Raw genomic sequence first — 13,282 nt, 5'->3', positions numbered from 1 at the left:
GGTGGTGTTACGGAGAGCGACCGTTACCCACCTGACGGGGATTTCTTTTCTCATGGAGAAATGCTAGGTGGGGGAGCACCTCCGCGCTGTACTGGCCGGCAATATTTACGCTGCATCGTAAACCTCGATAGAGCCGCCAAGCACACTCAAATGATCGACGAAAGAACCATTGACTGGTATGAATGGGCCAGTTCTCCCGCTGCCCTCAAGGCGAGCGAAGCGCGAGGGCCGGCCTGCGGCTGACTGACCTGGTGCTTCCCCGACGGGACCGGGCGGCGGCGAGGTAGGCGTGTCCGGCATCAGGATCCCCTTCTGGATCAGATCTTCCCGGTTGGCGCGTACTGAGATCTTGCGCTCCAGCGCTAAAACAGGGTGCGATGAGTCAGCGGCCGGCGCGCCCCCGCTCCGGCGACGAGACACACCGCCGCCTGGACCGGGCGCCCCACCCCGGCCGAGAGCTGACGATGCACCGGGCGCTGCCGCGACGTGCGGACGCAGCGTCTGGGCCTGACAGGCAGGCGACACACAGCCGCCAGTTTGAGCTGGCAGAGGCGCACCCCTGCGCCGGCTGACAGCAGCACGTACACGTGTTTACGACACGGCCCGCGCCGCTCAGGGACCTCCAACAACACAGCGCGGCCAAAGCGCACAACGCTACAGTCACGTGGCGTGCTGAGTGGATCACACATAACAACATGATCACCGGGCGCACGAGCTGGGCATAAACAAACAACTGGTCCATCTGGCTCCAAGTGCAAGAACCTCCACGCCGACAACAGTGGTGCAATGGACACCGGTTTTTGCGCTGTGGCACGGGCTGTGAGCTGCGTTCAGCTCCATCAAACGATGAGCTTTGCCGGTGCGCATATTGAGAACATCTTGGCCCATCTAGAAACAGTCTGAGGAAATGAGAGGCAGAAGGTGGAAACATCGGATGGAATACACAAACATGGCACGCCAGAGCTATCACAATGGCGTATACACTAAGACAAACCACGGGACTTGAGTGAACAAATCGGTCCGCACACTCCAAAGCGGCGCAAGAACTGAACGCCATCAGGCACGGGTCACCGCGCATCAAACAACGCCCGCGAGGCCTCCTGCGACACCACATCCCCATGCCCTCGGCCACAGCTCGGCGCTTCGCCAGCCCATCGCGTGCGTTGCCGCGTGCCGAGCCTGTGGTAAGCTTCATCACCAAAGTTTGCCCGCGCCCCCCCCCCCCCCTCCGCACACCACGGTCCTCCACATGGTCCGGCGCCAGCGCCCGGAGTGCGTCGCACGCAACGGGTCTGGCGAGCGCCCCTCCTGGGTGTGTGCGTCCCGTACGGCCGAGGTCCATGTGCTAACAATGTATCTCTGTAACGAAGTGAGGCGGGCAGCTGCATCCGGCCGCGGCGCTTGGTCGAAATAGGGTGGGTAGGGCAGCTGCGTAGAGTAGGTGGGCAAAACCGTAACCTTCGGAGACCAATCCATTTACAAAATGGGACCACTGGTCTATGCTATATATATCACGCAATGGTCGCTGGCGCAAAGGCGAGGGGGAGGGCGGGGGAGACACAAGCCTCCATGTCACCCTAACCCCCCTCACCCGCCACGTCACGTCACGCCCCTACCGGAAAGCCATCTGTGAAAAATCCGTCGTAATTTGACTGGCGAAGCTTTCAGCGTCCACCAGCCATTAACCGCGCGCGCATTTCAGCGCTGCATGAGTCGCTGGCTCGCTGTAAACCAGGCCACCAGCGGCACCGTGACCACGGCCAGCACGGCCGCCGCCGCCGGCGCGCGGGCCGCCCAGCCTTCGCGGCTGCCTCGGGCAGCGCCCGGCCGCGCGGAGCGTCACACGCGCCCGCGGCCGCCCCGAGGCCATCGCACGCCGCCGACCGTCCCCGATCCGACGCGGCGGGCGAGCCGCGAGGTGTCCGCCTCAGCCGACGGTCTGAGGCGAGGTGGGACGGCCCGCACCGCGGCAGGGGACATGGAGGGACGGAGACGCGGCTGAGCGGGTGGCGGCCGGGCTCTGGTCAACAGTCACCCGGCGACATCACCTAGATCCAGCTCGGTGGACCGAACCCAAGGTCAGGATAGCCCGAGCTGCGTAGACCCCGAGGGGCTAGTGCCCTCAACGCTATGTGCATATAAGGAAGGACATCAACAGTGCGTGAGAGTCCAAATGTGCGGCACGCCGCACATTGCACGCATCAGCGGCCGGCTGGACCGGAGCCGTCACATGCGGACTACCACGCCCGCGGCGGGCGTCAGCGCCCCATCCGGTACGCGCCTGCGACGGCGGACCGCCGGCGTCTGGCTGGGACGCCGCGGCACCGACAGCGGCCGGCCGCAGCCGCGACGAGCGCTGCCGTGCGCCGCCGATCGCCGGCGTCTGGCTGGGATGCCGCGGCACCGACAGCGGCCGGCCGCAGCCGCGACGAGCGCTGCCGTGCGCCGCCGATCGCCGGCGTCTGGCTGGGACGCCGCGGCACCGCCAGCGGTCGGCCGCAGCCGCGATGAGCGCTGCCGTGCGCCGCCGATCGCCGGGGTCTGGCTGCGACACCGCGGCACCGACAGCGGCCGGCCGCAGCCGCGACGAGCGCTGCCGTGCGCCACCGATCGCCGGCGTCGATAGCACGCAGCCGGCTGGGCTTTTTACCGGCGCCACCACGCTCGGCGGCACCGGAACAAAGACGACGGCAGCGGCGTGGCCGCTTTCCCGGGCGGGCACACGGCCGGACGCAGACGGGGGCCATCCTCCGCTGCAGCAGCCGGTCCGGTCCCGTCCCCGGCGCCCGCCGGCTGATGGCCCGCAGTCCCTCTGCAGAGCTGGCCGGCCGCAGCGCGACATCCTCTGCTGCAATGACCGAGTGCCATCCTCTAATGTATTGTTGGGAGACCGAGTGCCTTCCTCCGATGTATTGCTGGGAGGCCATGTGCCATTCTCCACTGACACTAGGTGCGCCTTAGCAGTGGGGATGAAGCCGCAGTTACATCACAGCCAGCTATGGCCGTGGACTGCGGGTTTTAGCCATTGGGCTAGCGGGTGTAGTGCTTATTGCGATAGGCTGTGATCAAGAGCGCTGCCATAGCTGGAGTCAGCGATAGGTTGTGATCAGGAGCGCTGCTACAGCTGGGGTCAGCGATAGGCTGTGATCAGCACTGCCACAGCTGGAGCAAGCGATAGGCTGTGATCAGGGGCACTGCCACAGGTAGAGTCCACAGAGTCCGTACCGCAGCAACTGATCGAATGATAACGCTATGGCTGTAGTTCGGTATTTACAACAGTATCCGCGTAGATTGTTCTCCATTTCCTTTTGATGCGTGGGTACGCCCTTGTGGTGGCAGGAACTCACGTGCAATAGGAGCAAATGGTACTTCGAACTAAAACATTGCTGGCGGATGATTTTCTGCAGTGTGACGTGCAATCCAAAGTGATAATTATGAGTCGGATATGGCTTTTTGACATAACTGACGCGGTGAGAATAATCATAATTAAGATTGTCTCCTCCGCCGTCTCAGACGCCCGGGTGGGATCCGGCCCGGCTGGGATCTGGTCCGAGCTGGGGTCCGGCCCGGCTGGGATCTGGTCCGAGCTGGGGTCCGGCCCGGCTGAGATCAGGTCCGAGCTGGCATCTGGTCCGGGCTGGGATCTGGTCCGAGCTGGGATCAGGTCCGAGCTGGCATCTGGTCCGGGCTGAGATCAGGTCCGAGCTGGGATCAGGTCCGAGCTGGGATCTGGTCCGAGCTGGGGTCCGGCCTGGCTGGGATCTGGTCCGAGCTGGGGTCCGGCCCGGCTGAGATCAGGTCCGAGCTGGGATCTGGTCCGAGCTGGGATCTGGTCCGAGCTGGGGTCCGGCCTGGCTGGGATCTGGTCCGAGCTGGGGTCCGGCCCGGCTGAGATCAGGTCCGAGCTGGGATCTGGTCCGAGCTGGATCAGGTCCCGAGCTGGGATCATGGTCCGAGCTGGGATCTGGTCCGAGCTGGGGTCCGGCCTGGCTGGGATCTGGTCCGAGCTGGGGTCCGGCCCGGCTGAGATCAGGTCCGAGCTGGGATCTGGTCCGGGCTGGGATCTGGTCCGAGCTGGCATCTGTTCCGAGCTGGGATCTAGCCCGGGGCTGTGACCTGGCCCGAACATATGCGGACGCGCGGCCAGGGCACCGAGATGACGCCAGTCCAGGAACGACCGAGCTAAGCGGATCCACGTGACGCTCACAACTTTAAATCTGCCACCAGCACGGCGGGAGTTTGAAAATGCAAACAGACGAGCTCACTCTAGAGCTGTTCTGTGCTATTGTAAGGTTTGTAACGCACGTGGCGCGTCCAATCAAGAAATGGAGCATTTATCATCGGAGGGCGCATCCATGTTTACAGCCAACGCCCATCAGCTCAAACAAAAAACGTGCTGAAGCGATATTCAGTACGACAGATACAAAATTGATCAGTTTAATGGGTGTCGTGGACAGTTGTTTGTTCGCGCAAACATTGTAAATAGAAATTCCAGGGTGTGGTGATAGCGATGGGGCAGCCGCTCCAATACAAAAAGAATGTGTTTATGGACACTTTAGTCGAAAAGTGCATGTTTGCTGTCCAATGTTCAGTTATGAGCAATCGCCTACTCCAGACAACCGATTTCAACCGCAGACATTTTCAAACGAAGACACAACAGAAACAATTCGAAACGCCTGCCCAGCTGACATGTGAGTGCAGCACCTGCCACCATCACTGCCTGGCTGAAATCCCGACAACTAGTTCCGAACTCTGACAGTCAGAGCTCTGACAGCGACAGGCGTCAGGCCTGGCGGGACACTGCTGGCGTCAGGTCTGGCGAGGCGCTACTGAAACAACCGGCGACGAAGCCGCGCGGCTGACGCGTCCCTCCGCCCACTGCAACACCAGGCGGAGCGGCGCCTCCGCGACCGCCACGCGGCCGCCCACTGGTGCTTGGGGAGGGTGTTGATCTCATCTGGAGACATCGAATCTGTCGGAGTTGACGGCCTTGGACGAGGTTTTCACGGGACGCGAGTGACACCACGTATTACTGTCGACATAACATTACCCGTACGTCGATCACCCCTTCCCAAGCGCGTGCACGGACGGGGGGTCTGAACTAGGCGCCGATGCGGGCAGTGACCGTAATGCAAATGACCGTAACGGCACAGCACACCCACACGGAAGCCAAGTACAGAGCCTGACAGGAGAGGACGGCTACATCTGGCTAAAAAAAAAGAAAAAAAGCCAGGCTCCGCTTATCACGTGCATGTACCAGAGCAGGGGCGCAGCCAGTCTTGGTAATGGTGGGGGTTACCAATCATGACAAAAAGCTCTCCCCTCTCAGTAAAAATATCGCAAAAAAACACCGGATTTGGCAACAGTGTTTCAAGGAGGCCCTTTTGTTTTTGTCTTGTGTAATCGTGCCGACGGGCGCGTGCCAAGGGACCCATGGAGACAGGGGCCAATGGACCGGGGAGCGAAAAGCGAGGCTGAGCCATCGACATTCTGAAAAATAAACATTGACCCCACGGGCGTTAACTGGAAAGAAATACCCAAACATGGCTATCCGCCTCTTCCAACATGACAGGACTTCCATCGCCGCTGATTGAAGAACTCCGTAGATTGAACAAGGCCCTTGCCTCTCTCGAACAGGGGTGGGACACTCGGGGGCCATTACCTTTCCTGGTCAGGGGTTGAAGGGCATCTCCCTCTCAGCCCACGGTACCTACTGGCTACCATTCTGACGACACGGGGCCGGGCCGTTTGGTCGATTCGGAGGCCCTCGCAGGGACAGTCGCCATCTGTTCCCCTCCCTGGCGCAGGGGGCCTTCTGACAGTAGTCGACCCAGGATCGACGCTAGACCGTCACTGACGCGAAAAAAATATCATGCCAGCTCGCGGACTCCATATGATTCACGCACGGACCGCATTAGTTTTTCAGGCTCTTGGCCAAAACGGGGTGGGCGCCCACGTGCGACTCCTCCCCTGACCTCCGCTCGGCTCCTCCTCTAACCCTCGTTTGACTCTTCCTCTGTCCCTCGTTCAGCTCTTCCTCTGCCTCTCGTTCGGCTCCTCCTCTGGCCCCAACAGGCCCCTACCCTGGTCCCCACAGGGTCCTCCTTTGGCCCTCGTTCGACTCCTCGCTGCCCTTCGTTTGACTCGTCTAGCCTTCGTTCGACTCCTCCTCTAGCCCCCGTTTGATTTTTCCTCTGGCCCCCGTTCGGCTCCCCCCAGGCCCCCGATCGGCTCCCCCCCAGGCCCCAGATTGGCTCCTCCCCAGGTCCGCGTTCGGCTTTCCCTCTGGGCTCCTCCTCCCTTGCCTGCGCCCCTGTCCCAGGGGAAATGCAACAACGTCTGACACCTAACTTTATACCACCACCCATGCGCTCACGCCTTACCAGACGGCATCTCTGACCTCGGTGATCGCGTCATCGGAAGCCCCGCCCAGACACCCCCCGCATGCCATACCCTCCCCCTTCTCATCCACTCAGTGGCGGCATGTGGCGGCCGAGATACGGCCGCCATAACGTCCGTCTCTCATATCCGCAATTAGGCGGCGACGGCAGCGGCGCCGGCTGCCGCCTGCGATCTGAATATCGCAGCCGGTCGCAAGGGGAGAGCACACGGCCCGGCGACAGACCCACCGCGACCGCCGCCGTTCACACAACCGCAGCCCCAGTCTTACGCACACAAGTGCGTAGCGGGAGTTTCCAGATTATTTCCGGGGCGTGCAGCTCCGATATGAAGATGGTTCGCCGGGTGAACGTCAACACATCAGGACGCGGCGGCATCCGGCCGGCGGCATGGTCCCTTGCTCAGCCGAGAACGGCTGACCAGCAACATGTTCCCTTGTTTAGCCAAGAACGGCCGACCGGCAGCATGTTCCCTTGCTCAGCCAAGAACGGCTGACCAGCGTCATGTTCCCTCGCTCAGCCAAGAACGGCCGATCGGCAGCATGTTCCCTCGCTCAGCCAAGAACGGCCGATCGGCAGCATGTTCCCTCGCTCAGCCACGAACGGTCGACCAGCAACATGTTCCCGTGTTCAGCTAAGAACAGCCGGCCGGCGGCATGTTCGCTTGCTCAGCCAAGAACGACCGGCCGGAGTCATGTTCCCTTGTTCAGCCAAGAACGGCCGACCAACGTCATACCCCCTTGTTCAGCCGCCAAAATCGCTGTCTTCACGCGGGGCTGGGGCGTGACCCCCGCACCGGCAGACGACCGCGAGTCTGACACAGCTGAGACCGGACGCACAGCGCCGAACCAGCGGCAGATCGCGGCGACGCCAGGTGCGCCGGCTGGCGCCGTGGCCGATCGTTGGCCTCTCAGGGTCTTCCTTAGGCTGATCCGGGCCGAGCGGCGTCTCCCGTGCCCCTCATAGGATCGCCACGCGCTCAATCACACCAGCACACAACCAGGAGAAGCAAAAGGCTCCAACGAGGTGCCGGTAGTGTAGTGGTTAACGCGTCTGCGTTAACCACTGCACGTCTGGGAAACCAGAGGTACGGGGTTCGATTCCCCGCGGTACCCACCCCTCCTGCCAGGGTGAGAGGCAGGCGACGCCAAACAGCCTCAGCAGCTGAGTGCGTCGTAAAGCCCCAATGACATGACGTGACAAAAGGCTCGAACTGCCCCGCCACTGGCTCTCCAGGACAGTGCTCCCTCAGAAGGACGACGCTCACCAGGTGGCGGCCGTGTGCTGGAGCCGCGGAGCACGACTCAACACCCACAGAGTTCTACCGACCCGCTTGCAGCACGTTCGGCGGGATTGGAGGCCAAATTCAATTTGGCGCCCAGTCCGATACCCTTTCAAGCCTGTATCGAACTTCTGGGAATGTGGCCAGATTACGCTATTCAGGGGCGGGAGCGACAGGAGTCCACTCCGGGTCTTTGCGCAGCTGTTCAGAGGAAGCCATCTGCCTCATTTGAGTCCTCCTGCTGCGCCCAGCCCCGCAGGTTATCACCGTGCTGGCTTGGCTGCGGACGCGGCAAGTGCGCCAAATTCGCCGCTTTGTTCGACACGTGTGACCAAACAAAGCCCGATTAGCATGACTGACAAACTACTACGCGGCTTTCAGCCCCAGTAATGGGGTGAAGCAGATGCCACATGTTGTCCTACTTCCCGATTACGGAGTGTTCCGTCCCATTTACATTCCGCGTGGCCAGCGCCACCATGCGGACGCCGGACGCCACGGCTCGGCTCCGATCGCGACACGGGCAGTCCAGCGCCACGACACTGGGCAACTGCGCAAGCCCGCGCTGCCGAAATGCAGCCGGTTTCCCTATCTGGGTGGCATCTGGGGCCTCGCCACCATCACACACGGCTGCAGCCCCAAATTTGCAAGACAGGCACGTGTGATACTGTGAGGGCCCCGCGTCGGCAAACCCAGCCTGACATGAGCGATGGAGAACAAGTCTTCCGGGACAGGTTGGCAACCTGAGTTTTATTTTCAGCTCGATAGACCAGGATGCATGAGGCTCGCAGGGACCCACCAACACCCTACGTTGACTTAACGAGATAAATAGCCCAGATTACAGGGACTGCGATAGATGACTGACCCGTCCGCCGGTTGTAAAGTGATTCAACAGCTTGTGAGCAGGGAGCCTAGCCCACACCAACCAGAGTAAACGTTGGATCCACGGTACTTCACCACCCCGTCAGTGCGACAGCGCAAACACGGCCCGCCCCGCCCCAGCCCAACATAGCCCGCCCCGCTATCCCGCCAATCGCCTGCTTACAGCGCTGTGTTTCGGCGAACTTGTCCGATTTCTTTTTCCGCTTCCACTTCCAGGGCTTGAAGAAGCGGCCGAGCGAGGCGAACTTGTGTTTGCGCTCGACGGGCGGCGTGCGGGCCCGCGAGGCCGGCACGCCCCGGCCCATCTCGCCGTTCTGCTTGGCGCCTGCAACAGGAGGGGCTAGTCAGCGGGAGGCAGACGAGCGAGTGAAGCACCCCACCCCGGCCATAGCCGCTGCAGGCGCGGAGTCAGCGGCAGGCAGACGAGCGAGTCCGGCACCCCACCCCGGCCATAGCCGCTGCAGGCGCGGCCAGAGCGTCAGCTAGCAGGACCACAGTGGCTACACGGCATCAGGCAGCATGAGTGAGAGCGGCTGTCGGAGCCGGGAAGCACTGGAGTATTGGTGGGAGGCAGGGGACCATTAGAGGACTGGTGGGAAGTAGACGGGACCGCTGGGGCACCGTCGGAAACCGGGCGACACCAAGAGAGGACCGCTGGATGGCGGGCGGCACCAAGAGAGCACAGTGGATGGCGGACGGCGCCAAGAGAGGACCGCCGGATGCCGGACGGGACCAAGAGAGGACCGCCGGATGCCGGACGGCACCAAGAGAGGGCCGGTGGATGCCGGGCGGCACCAAGAGAGGGCCGGTGGATGCCTGGCGGTACCAAGAGAGGATCGGTGGATGCCGGGCGGGACAGGCGGAGCACCGGTGGGGCGGCCGGGCGGCACCGGCGCGCGGAGCGGCGCGTGGGAGGACGGCGGCCCGTCATTACCGGTCAGGCGTGACCCGGCCCGGTGGGGAGGCGCGCCGTGACGGGGCGCGCCCAAACACACCGAGCACGGCAGCCGGGGCCGGGGGACGCCGCTACCCGCGGCAGGGTCACACGACGACATGAGGTGAACCGGGCGACTTCCAGATACACTTCGTGATCAATGAGTGGATACCCTGCACTTTAACTGGGGGTGTGGCCGCTGAGAAGTCTGAGCAGCTACCAGCGCCATCACGCATCGGCGAACAATCGGGAGGAAGTTTCGGTAGCCGGGGGTCCGTGTCCGGGAGCTGCACGAGGGACATCACGGACTGGTCGACCGAGCGGCTCGAATCCCCTCCCCCCCCCCCCCCCCCCCCCCCCCAGCGTCCTTGGACGATGACAGGCGCGAACGAATCAGTGCGCACAACGGTGCACGTTATCGGAACACCTGACCCTGGTGCCGCCGAGCAGGTCCGCTGTCCGTTCCGCGGCATCAACTTGGGCCATACCATATGCCGTACATGTGATAAATAAGTACAGCAGACATGTGCTACGTGAGCGCCCCGTGTCAGCCCTGTGCTGACAGCTGGGGGTTTGACAACCCTGCGCCGTGTCGCAGTCCGAATTATAACCGACATCAACTCGCTGCCAGCACTCATGCAAAATGGACTCGCCCAAATTATAGCCGACACCAACTCGCTGCCAGCACTCATGTGAAATGGACTCGCCCAGTCCTGCACTGCTGCAATCACATTTACATGCTCGCCGCGCGTAAGCGACACTTCTGCGCCATTACCCGGGACATCGCCGTGAGTCATACGCCAGGCGTCATACACCCCAGTCAGTCAGCGGGAGTCACCGGAGCCGGGCGCACGTCCGCACGTTCACCCAGCACGCCACGGGACCGCCCACGAGCACGCCACGGTGCGGCGGCGCGCGCTCAGCGGACGTTCCGCAGACGACGCAGAAGGCTCACTGCGAGGTCTGGCTGCCGCGTGCCGGCGGCAGGACACTAGACAGCGGCCCGGGGCCGGGGCCGGTGCCGGGGCACGAGCCGAGCGGGCAGCGTCACGGAAATGGGGGAGGCAGTGTCACGGACCGGGGGCAGCACTGCCGTTCAGCGAGGCGTCAGGGTCACGGACAGGGGAGGTGACGTCACGGACCGGAGGAGGCAGCGTCACAGACCGGAGGGAGGCAGCGTCAAGGACCGGGGGGAGGTAGCGTCATAGACTGGAGGAAGGCAGCGTCACGGAGCGGGGGGGGGGAGGGGGGGGGAGGGCGGCAGTGCCGCTCAGTGCAGCGTCAGCACAGGTCGGCCGATTCCCCAAACCCAGAGTACCGAGCAGGGGCTGGCGGCGGCCGCGGTCCAGGCCGCCGGTCAGATTCGACTGCCCGTCGTCCAGCTCAGCCAAGGCCATCACGCTGGCGCCGCGGCCCGCGGACTCGCACCACGACAGCAGACGGACCCGACGGACACCAGCCGCCACCCAACGGTCATCACGCTAATCCGATGGCGAGCAGGCCCGCCCGCTGGCGCCCGACTCTGGTGACAGGCGCCGTGCTCGGCCCGCGACGCCGCGTCCGTCGGACGACACTGACGAACGGCCGGCCCGGCAGTCGCCGTGCCTCGTCCGCCGCGGGTGCGGTCGCGCTGCGTGCCAGCAAGCCCGGCCGCCGGCTCGCGCGTCGCCTGTCCGAGCGCACGCGCCCATCGCAAGGGCCGCCGCGTAATGGATACGCTTTTAGCATAATACAGCGCGCCGAGCGCCAGCCTCGCCGCCGCCGCTGCGCGTGAGGAAGTAATTAGCTTTGCGGGCGATGAGCCCGGCGCGATGAACGGCGCGTGGACGCTCGATTTTGAACTCCCCACACGAACATCCACGTGCGGAGAGCCACGCCGTCCTGACATCTCACGGCCTTTCAGCCCTCACGACCGCTCTCCGCTGCCGCTCCTGTGTCGGCGTGCTGGCGAGCGGGTGCCACGTGCCACGAGCCGAGTCGGTGCCACGTCTCCAGCTTGGCGGGCGGGACGGGCCGACGCCGGCGGCGCGGCCCTGACCGGGCGGCGCCGCCGCGGCCGGCCACAGCTGCGAATCACTGTCCCGGGTCCGGCCGGGCGGCGGCGCCGATCGGCCGGACATCGATTCGGAGCCGGCGACACGGCCGGAACGTACTTCGCAAGCGACGCCCTGCCCAGCCGAGCGGCACGGCCGGCCGCCGCCCGTGCCGCCGCCGGCGGCGGCGGCGGCACGACAAACGCCCCGGGCTGCTCTGCGACCGCCGCCGACACGGCCGCCGCGCAGTGTTTGTACGCGCGCTGGCCGCTGCGGACGTGGCGCCGGTTGTGGCGAGGCAGCGGCGATGTCGGCAGGCGACCAATGCGGCGCGCTCGTCTCTCAACGGCGGCAAGCGTCCTGTGTAATTACACAGCGCTCCCGTGCCCGCTCATTAAATCACGAGCGCGGCAATTGCGCGACGCTAGGTCCGCAATTTCTGCAATGCGACCGGGCAGGACCGCGCATGACGAGGCAGGGAGAGGGGGGGGGGGGCCGTATGTGCGCAGGTACCCCACACCCGGGCCGGTCCAGCCAGTTGAAGGTCGAAGAGAGCCGGCTGGCATGCCGGGGCCGTGTCCTGGCTGCGGGGTTGACGGGCCAGCCGGCTCCAGCGCGCGCCCGACACGAGAGGTGGCGTGCATCGTAGCCGGCGTCGACCGCTTCGACCTGTTGCCGCGGACGTGACAACGGCCGGGCGCCGACGCGGCCGAGCGCCGCCGCGCCGCCACGCAGTCACGACGACGCCCCCGTCACGCGCACGCCGTCGGCGGCTGGCCGCGCCGGCGATCGTGTTGGGCGCGCACGACCAGCGGCCGTCCGACCCCGTGCGCCTGGCGGCGGACACAGCAGCACGCCATCGCCCCCTCCTTGGGACACGCCCAGCGCGCGGCCAGGGCCACCAGCCCGGCAGGGGAGCGTCACGACAGACGCGTGTCAGCAGAGCGAGCGTCACGCCGTCAGCCGCAGTTTCGACAGTCGCACGGGCGCCGCCGGCGGAGCGACATCCGCACCCGTAAAATGCGCACCTCAGCCGGGGCGGCGGCGGTGTGACACCGCCCCAGCGCTGACCGGGCTCACCGCCGGCCGCGTACGCGCCAGGCGAGCCGCTGGCTCACTCTTGAGTGACGACGCCACGGTCGCAGCATTCCCGCAACGACCCACAATCATTCGCAGACTTCCCGAACAGGTACCGCGCAAAAGACACATTCCCACCTGCCCTTCACTCGGCATTTGTAAACAAAGAGCGTGGCGCAGCGCTGTCTGCTGCGGCCGGCGCGGGGTGGCGCTAGCAGCGGCCGGCGACTGGCTGCGTCGCGCCACGCCGGCTCTGCCGGACCGCGCGGCTTCGGTCGCGGCCAGCCGTCCGGCACGGCCCGGCCGACTTCCCGCTGCGTAACTGGGGCACCGAGCAGTGAGTAACGACCTTCACGTCCAGTGAGCAGGCACTCCGGCGACCAACACGCGCTCGCCAGCCGTGAAATCGCCCACAACGGACGGCACGCTCGGCCCGGGCCGCCGCCGCCGTGCCCAGCACGCGCCGGAGCCACGCCCAGCCGTGCTCGGGCGGTGACGGCGCGGCTGAAGTGAGGACGGCTGGCGGATGAGGACGTGCCGTGAGCTCCGTGGGCGGCGGAGTGTCGAAGTGGCGATGGTCGGCCCTGACTGGGCGTGCTCGAGCCGGGGTGGCTGTGGCAGTCGCGGGCCCGTTTGGCCTGAGGATGGAGCGGCGCGATTGGTACGATTTGCACAGCCG

General features: G+C 64.7%; 1 protein-coding gene across 1 annotated transcript in view; it reads right to left on the bottom strand.

The window, feature by feature from the left end:
• LOC119106455 (phosphatase and actin regulator 4) overlaps window positions 1-13,282 on the bottom strand; it is a gene marked incomplete at its 3' end in the record, with an annotated part of 53,034 nt that overhangs the window by 15,904 nt on the left and 23,848 nt on the right. The window contains exons 2-3 of the mRNA XM_037230101.1: window positions 8,723-8,884; window positions 249-362 (exon numbers count right to left, since the gene is read on the bottom strand). Of these exons, the coding sequence (XP_037085996.1) occupies window positions 249-362; window positions 8,723-8,884 (276 nt within the window). The remainder of the gene's footprint in view (window positions 1-248; window positions 363-8,722; window positions 8,885-13,282) is intronic.

This window comes from Pollicipes pollicipes, unplaced genomic scaffold (genome assembly GCF_011947565.3).
Source record: "Pollicipes pollicipes isolate AB1234 unplaced genomic scaffold, Ppol_2.1 Scaffold_6138;HRSCAF=7277_pilon_pilon_pilon, whole genome shotgun sequence".
In the NCBI taxonomy this organism is placed as follows: domain Eukaryota; kingdom Metazoa; phylum Arthropoda; class Thecostraca; order Pollicipedomorpha; family Pollicipedidae; genus Pollicipes; species Pollicipes pollicipes.
This window is presented reverse-complemented; position numbering and strand designations above follow the sequence as displayed.